This window comes from Myotis yumanensis, unplaced genomic scaffold (assembly GCF_028538775.1).
Source record: "Myotis yumanensis isolate MYYU_CA2020_CCGP unplaced genomic scaffold, mMyoYum1.0.hap1 SCAF_1, whole genome shotgun sequence".
NCBI lineage: Eukaryota > Metazoa > Chordata > Mammalia > Chiroptera > Vespertilionidae > Myotis > Myotis yumanensis.
The window spans coordinates 218,551,766-218,565,384 of NW_027223752.1; the positions used below are offsets into that span (position 1 = coordinate 218,551,766).

General features: G+C 43.0%; 1 protein-coding gene across 4 annotated transcripts in view; it reads left to right on the forward strand.

The window, feature by feature from the left end:
- ARAP2 (ArfGAP with RhoGAP domain, ankyrin repeat and PH domain 2) overlaps positions 1-13,619 on the forward strand; it is a 158,062-nt gene that overhangs the window by 128,608 nt on the left and 15,835 nt on the right. For all 4 annotated transcript variants that reach the window (XM_070398186.1, XM_070398201.1, XM_070398210.1 and 1 more), the window contains 2 exons: positions 79-207; positions 7,703-7,842. In XM_070398186.1, the coding sequence (XP_070254287.1) occupies positions 79-207; positions 7,703-7,842 (269 nt within the window). The remainder of the gene's footprint in view (positions 1-78; positions 208-7,702; positions 7,843-13,619) is intronic.

A 13,619-nucleotide genomic window follows, 5' to 3' on the forward strand; every position in this document is an offset into this window, starting at 1 on the left:
ACAGATTTTTTAAATGGATTTAAAGAATGTGTAATTATAAAAAATGATATTTTAATTTGCTTTGGTTTTACTTTGCAGAACGCCCTCTTCACTACACAGAAAATGTGTTGGAGCAGGTGCTTCGGTGGAGCTCATTAGCTGAACCTGGCTCTGCTTATCTCGTGGTGAAGAGGTTCTTAACCACCGACACCATCAGACACTATAATGGTAGGTGCTGCTGTTATCTCACATTGCAACTCTGACGGAAAGTTCAAGTGGTTGAAGGATAGTGACTACAGCACAAGTGGCATTTGCAAATGTCAAAAGTAAAAATGAGTAGCTAACTGCAGATCCCACTGACATAGTATTGTCCAAGAGGAGGAAGAACAGGTGTGTGCACAGGAGTGCCATGTGCCAGAGTCACGTTTCCTGGAGCCTAGCACTATGGTAATAGTTGGCTCATCTCATGGTACCAAGTTAACGTTTTTGGAAGGATTGGTTTATGTTGGAAGGGCTTCTTGCCATACTTCACTGTTTTTCTGATGTTCAGATAGCTGGTGAACCTTCTTCCTGAATTATGAAAGTTCTCTGGGTACTCAGTGGCTCTCAGGGGTGGGGCAGTGTTGTCTCCCAGGGGACATTTGGCAATGTTTGGAGACATTTCTGACTGTCACAACTGGGTGGGGTGGTGCTTCTGGTCTTTAGTGGGCAGACAAAAGGTATGCCACTAAGCATCCTACAATCCACAGCACAGCTCTTTACAACTAAGGATTATCTGCCCCAAATGTCAGTGGTGCCCATGCTGAGAATTTCTGATTTAGATAATCTATGAAACCTGTTCTAGTTCTTAAATCCTGTATTTTTCATTGTAACACTGAGATAAAGAAAAATTATGGAGCTTAGGAACCAAGTCCTGTCAACATTATGAAACATATGTAATAAGTTCTTGTGGTTTCTTTTCTTTTAGAAAATAAGCCAACTTTTCAGGTAAATGTATAGTGTTTTCTGGTGAGAATTTTCTAGTATTCCTTAAATGTCTAATTCTTCCATGCTGTGAAATACTTGAAACCCACACTTAGAAATAATACCTCAGCTCTTGTTTGAATGTTAATGGGCTGGCTATGTGAATGGAAATAGACAAAAATAGGATCTTAAAAGGCTGTGGTGTAAAGTGAGGTTTTGTGCAGGTGGAGTGAAAAATAATCCAAATAAGGGTACCATTAAGTTCTGTTGGTCTTGGGGGCGGTTGGGGTGGGGGGAGACAGAGCAGGTTGAGAGCATTGACATTTGAATTAAACTCTTTATGCTGATTAAAGACAAGAAGAATGGTAGTGTGACTGAACATGGGCTCTGCCCACAAGCTAGGTAGGAAGACTGGGCAGTATAATGACGCCTCCCATACTCCTGTGCCTTCGGTATGGGGTTGTGAGTGTGTCCTTCTGTTGTGAAAGCATCACGCCTCTGTAAGGTCTAGACCGGCACTTTGCGTAAGAGCTGGAGAACCCCAGAATGGAGGCAGGCTTAAGTGACAGTGTCAGGATTTGGGTGAAACATTCTCTAGAGTAACTTTGGTGTTACTCTCATGCCCACTCCTTCCTCGAACAGGGTGGAGCTGAAGCACATCCCGGTCCTTGCACTATTCCTACCTCCATTTACCAAACCAACATGCAGCTTGTTATCATATCTATAGTTCTGCCTACCAGGAAACGGTCTCCATTGCATGAACAACATCAGGTTTTAGTGAAACACTGTCAGCAAATGCATTAATTGGACCATTTCACATTAGTAGTTACGTATTTTGGGTCAAATATACGAGGGCCTATGAAGTACATTTTTAAAATACTTTTTATAGTTTTCTAGCCAACAAAATATGTATAAATGTTTTTCATTAGAGCTTGATTTATATTTAGATTGCCAAAGCAAAACAATCGCTTTCACTATGGTGGTTCTGCATCTGTGTGGATTTAGGCTGACCCTTTTAAATCGGCTCTGGCCTGTGGTTTGTGTGTGTGCGTGTGTTTTTAAATCAGTTTCTTAAATAATGATTTTTGTCCCCTCTACTTGTGTATTATAGCAGCCTGGCATTTAGAAGCACGTTTTATGGGATATACTTGGTGATAGATTTTCGGGGGGTTAGATGTTCAATCTGCTTTGTCTCTGTCTTGGCAAATGTCTCCTAAATCAATCACAATGACCACCAACTCCAGAATCGTTGCTCCGTTCCATACATCCACTTCTTCTTAAACTTGGCATCTGAAAGGAAAATAATGAAAGTAAATGGAATGTGATGTCTCTGTCAATTTGTTAGAAATATTGGCGTCATCTCAGAAATACATTGCTCTTCACAGTAAGATGGAATAAGGTTAAATATTTCTCTCGCTGAAGATTTTCTTTTTCTAAGCTGGGGCCCAAGTAGAAATCAGCTAAGTTTCAAAGTAGGGTGGTTGGCTGCAACCACATTCTCTCTCAGTAAAACAATAGCTAATGCCTTAACATTTTTAGAAGCATTGAGTAGCAATAACCTTTGCACTCTGTCCCCGCAAACTTGACACCTAGTTGCCACAAATTTTACTCTCTGGCCACCTAACATTATTCCAACTATATATTTACACACAAAAATATCTGTGTGACTTGCATTTTATTAATTGTATTGTTACAGGAGAATTAAACTCCCCTGTCGCTCGTAGGAGCGAGGTATAGGTTCTTAGGAAATGGCTGAAAGAATTTTCAGAAGCCCCACGGGCGGATGGGAGGTGGAAGAAGGCTTTATTTGCGTGAAGTTACGTCTCTCGGGTTCCAAAGCCCCTGCCCCTTAAGCTGTCCTGGAAAAGGTGCAGCTGGGGCTCCAGCAGAGCCAGAAACAAGGCCATGTCCAGAGCTTCCCTTCTACGTTGTAGCCAGTGTGGCTCAGCACCCACACTCATTAAAGTCCATTAGTCCATGTGAGGCGCCTCCCCACATGGCCGTGAGCCCTGCCACAGGAGACACAGGGCCCAGTGTGTGAGAAAGAAGAGCGAGAACTTCCATTGTTTAAGTGTATTCAGGTTTCATGTGCTTGCAGTGGCCATGCCCATTCTGACCACTAATTTGTTTCGGGCTGTGCCGGGCAGATAGGCACCTTCCCACATCACTCAGACCTTACTGGGCATGGTCCCTTCCCCCATCACTCAGTGGGGAGCAGACTTGGAGAGTGTCAGATGCAGCTTTTTGGCAAAGCTGTGTAAATGGCATGCCTGCCTCTAGTCTTCCCTTTCCTCCTTTCCTGTGAAGTAATTACCAGGTTATTACAATGACATCCATGTGATAGTTGTTGTTTTTTAATGTAATAAATTCTAAGCATATCCTTTCAATTGACATGTTTTCACCACCTTCATGCTAAATGAGAAATTTTTATCAAATAATACGTTTGGAGGTTTAGGGGTATTAGTTTTCTGAGTTTTCTCACTTTTTCTGAACAGTTTAAAATGTAGACATAGCAGTAGGAATAGATTTAGAATCAGCCAACACTTAAATTTCTGCTCATTCATTTAAGGTAATGAGGTAACATACTTTGCTTTTATAGAAGTATACTAGAGTAAATGAATTTTCTGTTGCCTCCACTTAAAAATCAATTCTGTGCTTTTCCAAAGCGGCATTTGATTTCTTAGAAACAGTTTGCACCATTGTCATTATTGTAATGAGGAGTTAACTAACTTGAAAAGAAAGATAATAGTCCTCAAATTTCTTTTCTACCCCATGGATTATGACCGAGACATTGAGATAGGGAGAATAAAACTTCATTAAAATGGCTAAATAGACTTTGTCATAGCTAACCTTATTAGACAATCTTTTATCATTAGCTCTCATATTGAGTTGTTTGAACATCTCTATCACAAGTAAGGCATATATTTATAGCTTCTCTAAGGTTCCAGAATAAATAATTTTATATTGCTGAAGCCTTATTTTAAGTGCTAAAGTTCTTTAAAAATTACCTCCATAGAATGTAATGCATGGGAGTCTAGTTTTAATGATCTCAATGGGGAAGAAATACTTTTAAGATATAAGATGTAACTCAAATGCAGATCCCTGTGGGTTTCTAAATTTAGATTGCTGCATAGGACAGATGCTTTGGAATTAAATTTGCATTAGAATCCAATAGTTTAAAATGCATCTGCTTCCGGCAAGTTCAGACCTGGAAAGCTGAGCCATCCACTATCAACTGACTCAAGAAAATAAAAAGAAAATGTCAGCAGAAATAGTATGAGTCTATAAATCATAGTGGAGCTAAAATAATTTACATTCCACTTCCATCAAATCTTTTTAAATCCGAAGGTAAGACCTAGTCCACTTCAAGTGGAAGTATTTTCTTGGGACTTGATGATAGTCTTTGGTTATTCACTGTAGATCGAGTAGGAATGTCCTTTTTCTCATGTTACTGTTTGGTACTGAGAAAACCAATTGATAAGTTTCTGTTAGCTCTCTATTTCATTCAGGAATCTGTGGAAAATATAGAGGATTATCTTTTCCCACAAGGAACAGAAAAGCTAAATGTATGAAGACTGTTTAAAAATAAATGTAAATACAAACACAAGATGCTATAAGTGACTACTGTAGGCCAGGACGCGTATGTTTATGCAGAGCTTTCAGGCACAGAAAGGTGATTTAGCTCCAAGGTCATTGACATCCTTCCTAACACTGAATGTCTCTTGGTCAAGGAAATATCTCCTGTGTAATTTTTCTTGTATGTCTTGATCTTCCATTATAAGACTCTATCTCATTCCTTTGCTCACTAAAAGTACCCGTTGAGTAAACTTTTTAAAAATATAAATGAATAAAACACTTTGTAATTGAGGAAATTTCAGACAAAATTTCACTGGACTGCTCTCTCACTTTTATCTGGGTAGTAAGGGCATGTTTTCTAAGGGAAATTAGCAGTGTATTGTTACAGAGACCATGGTGTGTACTTCTCAGTCTCTTGCTTTGGATGCTTCCTGAGCCATTAAGAACGGGAGCCTAGAAGAGGTTACTATTTGGGTTGACACAGGGGTAGGGTCACTGAATTCTCTTTTGGATGTGTTGGGTTTTACTTGTCTGTGAAGTGTGTCCAGGGGTAGATGTCTGGAAGGGACCTAAGGAAGCAATGGAGCTCATTGTAGGGGATGTGGTTTTAGCCTTGGGAGAACACCAGATCATGCTGCTTACTTATTACAGAACATTAGGAAGCTGAGTATAGAGTTACCATCATTTACATGTAAGGGATGGGTGTATCAAGAGAGGCCCATGGAGTATGAAGGAACAATTAGAAAGCTTTCAAGAAAACCAAGACAGAGCAGTGTCACGGAAATCATCAAAGGAGTAAGTTATAGATAAAGAGTGCAGTGTAAAATGGTACATGAGTTCAGGAAAGGCACCCAGATATTTATTATTGTGGTAATGGTGGTGATCATAATTGTGACAATTACTTAGAAGTGTCTCAGTATAAAAGACAGGATTCTGTGTTAGATATTAAGAGACCTGAACTGTGATTCTAGTACACTTGCCTTCTAAACTACATAACCTTCGTGAGCCACAATTTTCTCATTTATAAAATGAGATTGTTTGGCTTAGTGGAAAGAGCATCTGCCTGTAGACTGAAGGGTGCCAGGTTCAATTCTGGTCAAGGGCACATGCCCAATTGCTGGTGCGATCCCCATTAGGGAGTGTGTAGGAGGCATCCGATCAATGATTCTCATCATTGATGTTTCTATCCCTCTCTCCCTCTCCCTTCCTCTCTGAAATCAATAAAAATATTTATCTATATATATATATAAAAGCCTAAGCAACCATTACAACTGAACAACCAGAACAACCGGTCGACCAGTAGCTATGACGTGCACTGACCACCAGGGGGCAGATGCTCAACACAGGAGCTGCCCCCTGGTGTTCAGTGCGCTCCCACAGCCAACCTCCCACGGCCCCTCCCCCTAGCCAGCCGGCCCCCATCGGTCCCTGGTGCTAAACTATTCATAGAGACCCAGAAACTGTCTCTGGGTCGGGGTTTTATACGTAGCAGAGCAGCTCCCTCCCTGCAATCTATTGAAAGTCAGCCCTTGACACAAGGGTCTGCCTCATTCCCATCCTCTCCCTTCCCCGGGGGCCGCCTGCCCACCGCAGTGGTGGCGCGGTGGCGAGGGAAGGCAGGGAACTGCACGGTGGCGAGGCACCAATGGCAGCATCGGTGTCCAGCATCCATTCCTTCCGCACCCAGCCCAGCAACTGTTGCCTCGACCCAGCCAGGACCTTTGGGTTTCAGGCTGGGATGGGGAACCAGGGGTGGGTGGTGGCAGATGTGGCCCCTTTTCAGGGCGGCCAAGGGCCGGCTCCCTCCTTGGGGCTGGCAGCCAACCTTCCGTGGCCCCGCCCCCTCCCCACCCCATGAACAAATTCGTGCACTGGGACTCTAGTACTTAAATAAAAATAAGATGAGATTGTGTTACCTCTACTCCCTACTTCAGAAAGTTGCATGCAAATCACATGACATAAAATACATAAACATTTTGAAAAGTCTAAAATGTATACTAGTTTTATGTAATGTTTATTTTTTTTCTTGATCTTCCAGTTGTATTGAAACATGTCTTCAAGTCTTTTAACTGGAAACTATGCATGAATATTTTAAAATTGTATAGCCTTAGCACTAACAAATTGCTAAAGGTCCAAGTCCTGATATGGTGTCCCACTCTGCATCTTTTGTGGACACCATCTAATATGTGGGCCACAGCAACCTGCAGGACAAGTGTGATTTTTCCTGTTTTACAGGAAAAGCAGGCGTTGACATCATAATGACAGCGTCATGGCTACTCGGCTTCAATGTTCTTTCTGTCCACTGCACTTCAGATCTCAGGCGGGCAGCTGATCACTATCTGGATTTCCAGGAGAAAGTTTTAGATTGGAGATATATTGATACACTTATACATGATACATTTATGGAGATAGAGTGATAAATTTATGCAAATACATACAAATTTGGTGTTCTTACCAAAAAGTGTTTTCTAATAAAATTAGTTGAAAAGACTCCTACGTGTGAGATAATCACAGTATTGCATATGAAATATAGTTGATGTTAAATACTCTACCTTAGCCGTTTTGCCCTGTTAGTCTTACCTGTTTCATGTTGACAAGAATATCTCGATTACCTTAAAAATTCTTTGATTCCTGTGTCAGAATTCTGGTAGAGGTTTCCCTCTTTACCTGTGTATTTGCATTCTTATATGAGTGCTGTTGAAAAGAAATATGAGGCAAGCTGATGATGTAATTTTAAGTTGCTTTGTATCCACATTAATACCTATGTATATAGTGACCTTAATTTTACTAGTATATTTCATTTAAACTCACATATCCAAAATATTATCATTTCAACATGTAATTAATATTGCAAAATTGGGAGATTTTTTTTAACTTTTTTGAACTGTCTTCAAAATCTGTAAGTATATTTTATCTCGATTGAGACTCGCCATGTTTTAAGTGCTAATGGGACAGTATAGGCAGGCCTGTGTATTACTGATATAAATAGATCCAGTTGGTGGGTCTGCGGCTTGTCCAACACGCCCCTGACATGTGCTATTCCCAGAAATTAACCATAGGCTTCTTAATGATAGGAAACAAGTTATTACTTTATAATATCAAAACTGCAAGTATAGAAATGTTTTATATTCTGTTCCAAATAAATGAAAATGTACCTCACTTACAAAAACAATGTACTTTACAGAGAGAAATGCCCTGGAAAGTATCAAAGAGGGAGCCCTGAAAATCAAAGAAGAACCATCTAAAATACTGTCTGGAAATAAATTTCAAGACCGGCACTGTGTTTTACGAGATGGATATCTGATTCTTTACAAGGACCTGAAGGTATTTGCATATGAAATATTTGACTATGTACACGTTTCTGTGTGGGTATTTACATTCTTACCTTAGACCTTTCTCAGCCCTCTCTCTTGGAAGTCAAGGCCCGTAGTAAATAAAATAAAATGCAGAGTAAGCTGAGGATTCCTCTCAGCTGCTGGACTTGCCATTAATGCACTCAGGAGCGCAGTGAAGAACTCCACATGCAGCCTTTATGAGCACCTCACATTTTTTAGGGCAGGGGGTGACTTAAGTCCTAAAGAAAAGTCTTATATGTGTTACTTCAATGAGCATATTAGTCAGCATCTCAGTCAATAAAATCGATTGGGAGAGTGTGTCATGCCCTAAGGCAAAAGTGGCTTGAGTTTAGCTAATGGAAATTAATAAGTGAAAATTAAAACTCTGATATACTATTTTACTCTTTAAGTTGACTAAAATTGTAAGAGTGACAACACCTAATGTGGACAAGGATGTTGGTCAACTAAAACTCTCATAAATTGCTGACAGAAGGGTACAGTCACAATCACTGGGTAGAAATGTTGGGCAGTTGTTAGATAAGGTTTTATTAGAGCATCTACCCCTGGACCCAGCAATTCTGTTCCTGGTTATTATGTCCATAAAAGTGTTTATTCAGGAATGTTCATAAGCAGCTTTATTCATAAAAGCGGCAACCTGGAAACATTCCAAGTGACTGTCAATATAAGAATGATAAGTTCATACAATGGAATCCTACTCGGCAGTAAAATAAGTGAATACTCATGCATGCAGCAACCTGGATGCATCTTGAAATCCTTGTGGAGTAGAAGCAGCTTCACATAAAACACTACCATCTGAGTCTGTCTGTAAGAATTCTAAGATCGGGCAAAACCATGAATGGTGATAGAAAGTAGAAAGTGCTTGCTGAGGTGTCAAGAAAGATTGTAGGTTCGATTCCAGGTAGGGCACATTTCTGGGTTGTGGGCTCCACTCCCAGTAGGGGAAGTGCAGAAGGCAGCCGATCGTTGCACTCTTAATCAATGTCTCCCATTTCTCTCTCTCTCCTTCTTCCTTCCTCTCTCTCTAAACATCAATTAAAAATCTTTAAAAAAAATATTCTCTATTTAGTTTTCAGTGGTGGTCACATGGGTATTTGCAGTATCATCTCTAATTCCTTGAGATTCTGGTAATACCCATGCAATTATTTTAAATGCTAATTGACCCCAGGACCTAGAGATACTTTTTTATTTTGAATTATACAATTCACTTGAGGTAAACATTGCTTGCATACTACTGTACCTGTGTGGCACTTCACTATTTTGTTTTGGTGATGTACAAAGAAAGAACAGGGTAGTAATATCTGTTAATATGTTATGAAGAGAGGATAGTGAGCCCCAATTTGGGGAAGTATCTGTTGAGCTCTCCACACCTTTAACCCCTTTCCCTGTATGTTTCTCCAGGAAAGCCTCCATGTGTGGCCTTACATAAATCTTAGCATTCCAACTTTGTGTAGACATCTCATACTCACTTTTAAAGACAGTGGGATGTCCAGGCATGGGGGCTAGTAGGACAGCACTGAAGTCTGCAGCCCTTATCCCTCCATTCAGAGGTCTGTCTTATCTTCCCTACTTGAACTCCCACTTCGCCATTCCATCTGATAGACCCAGCAGGGAGTCTGTGCAGGTACCAAGATATTGTTTGTTATTCTTCTTCAGATTTTTTTTTTTCAGTAGAAGAAGGGTGGAGTTTGCAGAAGTAAGCCACATAAGAATTTGGGGTTAGTGAACCGAACATCAGATTTCAAGGTTCATGAACTTAGGTTTATATTCCTGAGAGGAAATGTTAAAAACCACAGCTGACTTTTAAATCTTCTAGGTTGAATTTTATTTGGTTTTCTTCAGGGGCTCACCCACCTTAGTTTTTTTTAGACAGAGTTCCTTCATCCTTGTCCTTCTGTATAGTTATGTTGATTAAGAGTCATTTTGTAGTTGGATGGCAAATTAGTGTATTTAAAAGTCAACCTGAAGTTTTTAGCCTCAATAAGGAACTGATACTCCATTTCTAGAAATCTAGCCATAAAGGAAAATATATCCAAAATATATATGTTATTAAATTATCTACTATGATTATAAGAGCAAACATTTAATAATAGTGACTAGGAGCAAATCCACCATGTAAATTCCAGGCCTTAGCATTGCTGCCACAGAGGCCATTGGTCACCAAAGCATAATTTTTGATCTTCCTGCTTACTTTTTCTGCTATATTCTCGTAACCTGTGTTCTCCGTGGAAACTAAGTTTTTATTTTATAAACATACTAGAGGCCCGGTGCACAAATTCACACACAGATGGGGTCCGGCCAGCCAGGCAGGCCAGGGGGGAGGGGCCGCCGGAGGTTGGCTGGCCAGCCTCACCCCTGATTAAGGTGGGGGAGCCGATCATAGGTGTGATTGGCTTCTGGGAGAGGCCTGAAGAAGACCCACTGAGCTTTGGCCAGGCAGACTCAGAGCTGGTGTCTCTGTGTGTACATTAGACACAGCCTGGCACTCGCCTTTGTCTGTTGGTCAAATCCATTACATCGAAAAACTTGTTCCCCTTCTTTTCTTTGGGCCCTTACAACACATACAGGCCAATTGGAAGACGCAGGCCCAGTGGCAGAGCCTGGCCCCACAATCACGCTGAATTTAGGCCTAACACAACTGGGTAGCAATCTCCTAGGAACAGAACACAGGGAGAGGGGTGCCAGCCTGGTGATGATCATCTCGGTGCCCAGCTGATTGAATTCGTCCCACAGAGCCTTCATCTCAAGCTGCATGCTCACGCTGGTCACCTTCGCGCTCTTCTTTACCAGCACCTTCGCAGCCGCACAACTGGCCCCAGGGCCCTCGGGCTATGCAGCGGTGCTGGTGGTGGCCCCTGCGGTCAGTGTGTCATAGCAACCAGTCGTTCCACCTTAACAGTTGCTGGGCTTTTATTATATAGACTAGAGGCCCTGTGCACAAAAATTTGTGCACTGGGGCGGGGGGAGGGGGTTCCCCAGCCCGGCCTGTGCCCTCTCGCAGTCTGGGACCCCTCGGGAGATAACGATCTGCTGGCTTAGGCCTGCTCCTGGGTGGCAGAGGGCAGGCCCAATCCCTAAGTGCAGCCCCTGGTTGGGCTCAGAGCAGGGCCGATTGGGGGGTTGGGGCACCACCCTCTGTCACACTCAAGGCAGGGTCGATGGGGAGGTTGCGGTGCCACCCCCTGTCATGCACAGCAGGGCCGATCAGGGGGTTGGGGCACTGCCCCCTGCCACACACAGAGCAGGGCCAATCTGGGGGTTGAGGAGCTCCCCCCTGTCGCTCACAGAGTAGGGCCGATAGGGGAGTTGGGGCACCACCCCCTGTCACACACAGAGCAGGGCGGATCAGGGGGTTGGGGCACTGCACCCTGTCACACTCAGGGCAGGGCCAATGGGGAGGTTATGGCTCTACCCTGTCACACACAGAGCAAGGCCCGTGGAGAGGGGTTGGGGCGCCACCCTCTATCACCCACAGAGCAGGGCCGATCAGGGGGTTGGGGCGCCACCACTGTCACACTTGGGGCAGGGCCGATGGGGAGGTTATGGCTCTACCCTGTCACACACAGAGCAGGGCCTGTGTGGGGGGTGGGGGATTGGTGTGCTGCACCCTGTCAAACACAGAGCCACAGGGCAATCAGGGGATTGGGGAGCTCCCCCCTATCAGGCACAGAGCAGGCCTGATCAGGGGGTTGGGGTGCCTTCCCCTGTCATGAACAGAGCAGGGCGGATAGGAGGTTGTGGCCCCGCCCCCTGTCACTCACAGAGCCGCAGGGCGATCAGGGGGTTTGGGCGCTGCCCCCTGTCACGCTAATCCCAGTGCCGGGAGCTTCGCTGCTCCGCTGATTCCGGTGCTGGGAGGCATATTACCCTTTTACCATATAGAATAGAGGCCTGGTGCATGGGTGGGGGCCGGCTGGTTTGCCCTGAAGGGTGTCCTGGATCAGGGTGGGGGTCCCCACTGGGGTGCCTGGCCAGTCTGGGTGAGGGGCTGAGGGCTGTTTTCCTGAAGCGAGTGACTGAAGCTCCCAACCGCTCCTTGTTTTCTTTTTTTTTTTTTCTATTCTGGGCCAGCTTTAGCTCTGAGGCCTGGCTGCTGAAAACATCGATACAATGTTGCAGTCTGGCTGGATGAATCCCGGCTGAATGAAAGCCGGTTTCTGGGGTTTTGTTTAGCTTCTATATTTGCAACATAGTTGCTTAGAGTTGCAGCTGAGAGGCCGGCAAGTTAGGCGGGGAACGTTGGAGTCCCCAGTCACTGGAGCAAGCGAGCCTCCCTGCTCGCTTCAGTGCATGGCTGCCGGCCGCCATCTTGGCTGACAGTTAATTTGCATAAGGATATGCTGATTAGTCAATGGGAAGGGTAGCAGTCGTACGCTAATTACCATGTTTCTCTTTTATTAGTGTAGATTTTCCACCCTTTTCAAAGGTGGCTGCTTTCATAAAGAGCGGATTTCATAGTAAGAGTTTAAGTTTTATAGAACTTGTACAGATTTGAGCTACATATTTGTCAAGTGGGCTTTTGTGCATTGTTTTAGGATCCTAATAACTTGTTTATATTGCTATTTCTGTGAAGCAGGGTATTCTAAATTTATAATAATGGCTATAATTCCCTGCGTGCTTTCTACATTCCAGTTACTAGACTAAAACCTTTATAGGCATTTTTCTCATTTAATCTGTGTAATAACCCTTCATAGTAACTCTACTTTCTCATGTAATCATCATAATGACCCTATAAGATAGTCAATATTGTTATTATCCCTGTTTACAAACAAGAAATAAGGCCCTAGCCAGTTTGGCCCAGTGGATAGAGAGTGTTGGCCCTGAGACTGAAGGGTCCTGGGTTAGATTCCGGTCAAGGGCTTGTATCTCAGTTGCAGGCTAGATCCCTGGCCCTGGTTGGGGCTCCTGCGGGAGGCAGCTGATCTATGTGTCTGTCTCTCTTTCACATCTATGTTTCTCTCTGTCTCCCCCTCCCCCCCCTTCCACTCTCTCTAAAAATCAATGGAAAAATATCCTCAGGTGAGGATTAAAGAATAAAGAGCTGAGAGAAGTACATGAGGCCACAAACTAATAGGTAGCAAGACAGATTTGCACCTTGGTCTCTGTGACCCTCACACCCGTGCTCTCAGCTATAAATGCTGTCTGCCTAACAGTTTGAAACGAGATTTCCTGGGGAATACTTAGGATATAGGGACTGCTTGTGTTAATTACTTCCATGGCTATTATCTTTATAAAATCTATTGCAGGGTATGCAAGGATAACTCATAAAATTTGTGTGATTTGATATGAAGGTTTTAAATTAAAGTTTTGTAAGGATTCAAGTTTTGCTTCTGTCAGGCAACTTTCCTGATGTTCTGTGTTCAAGGATTAACATTTTAAAAATATTAATCACAAATAAATATGCCAGAATGTGTACGGAGAATGTGTAATTGATCTAAAGCAAATGTATATAAATTATTTTTTATAGTCTATTTTCATGAATTTAATGTTCATTAATATGGATATTTGAGATAGTTCAGTATGTGCCCATATAGGTTCACAATATGTTTTCTATAATTCTGAAATCCAAAAACCAACATGATTTTGCCTCAGCTCAGGCTGCTGTAAGAAAGTCCTATACATGGACCAGGTGGCTGATAGACAATAGGCATTGGTTTCTCACAGTTCTGGAGGCTGGATGTGAGATCAGGGGGCCAGCCGGGTCAGGTCTAGTGAGGCTCTCGTCCAGGCTGTGGACTGCCAACTTGG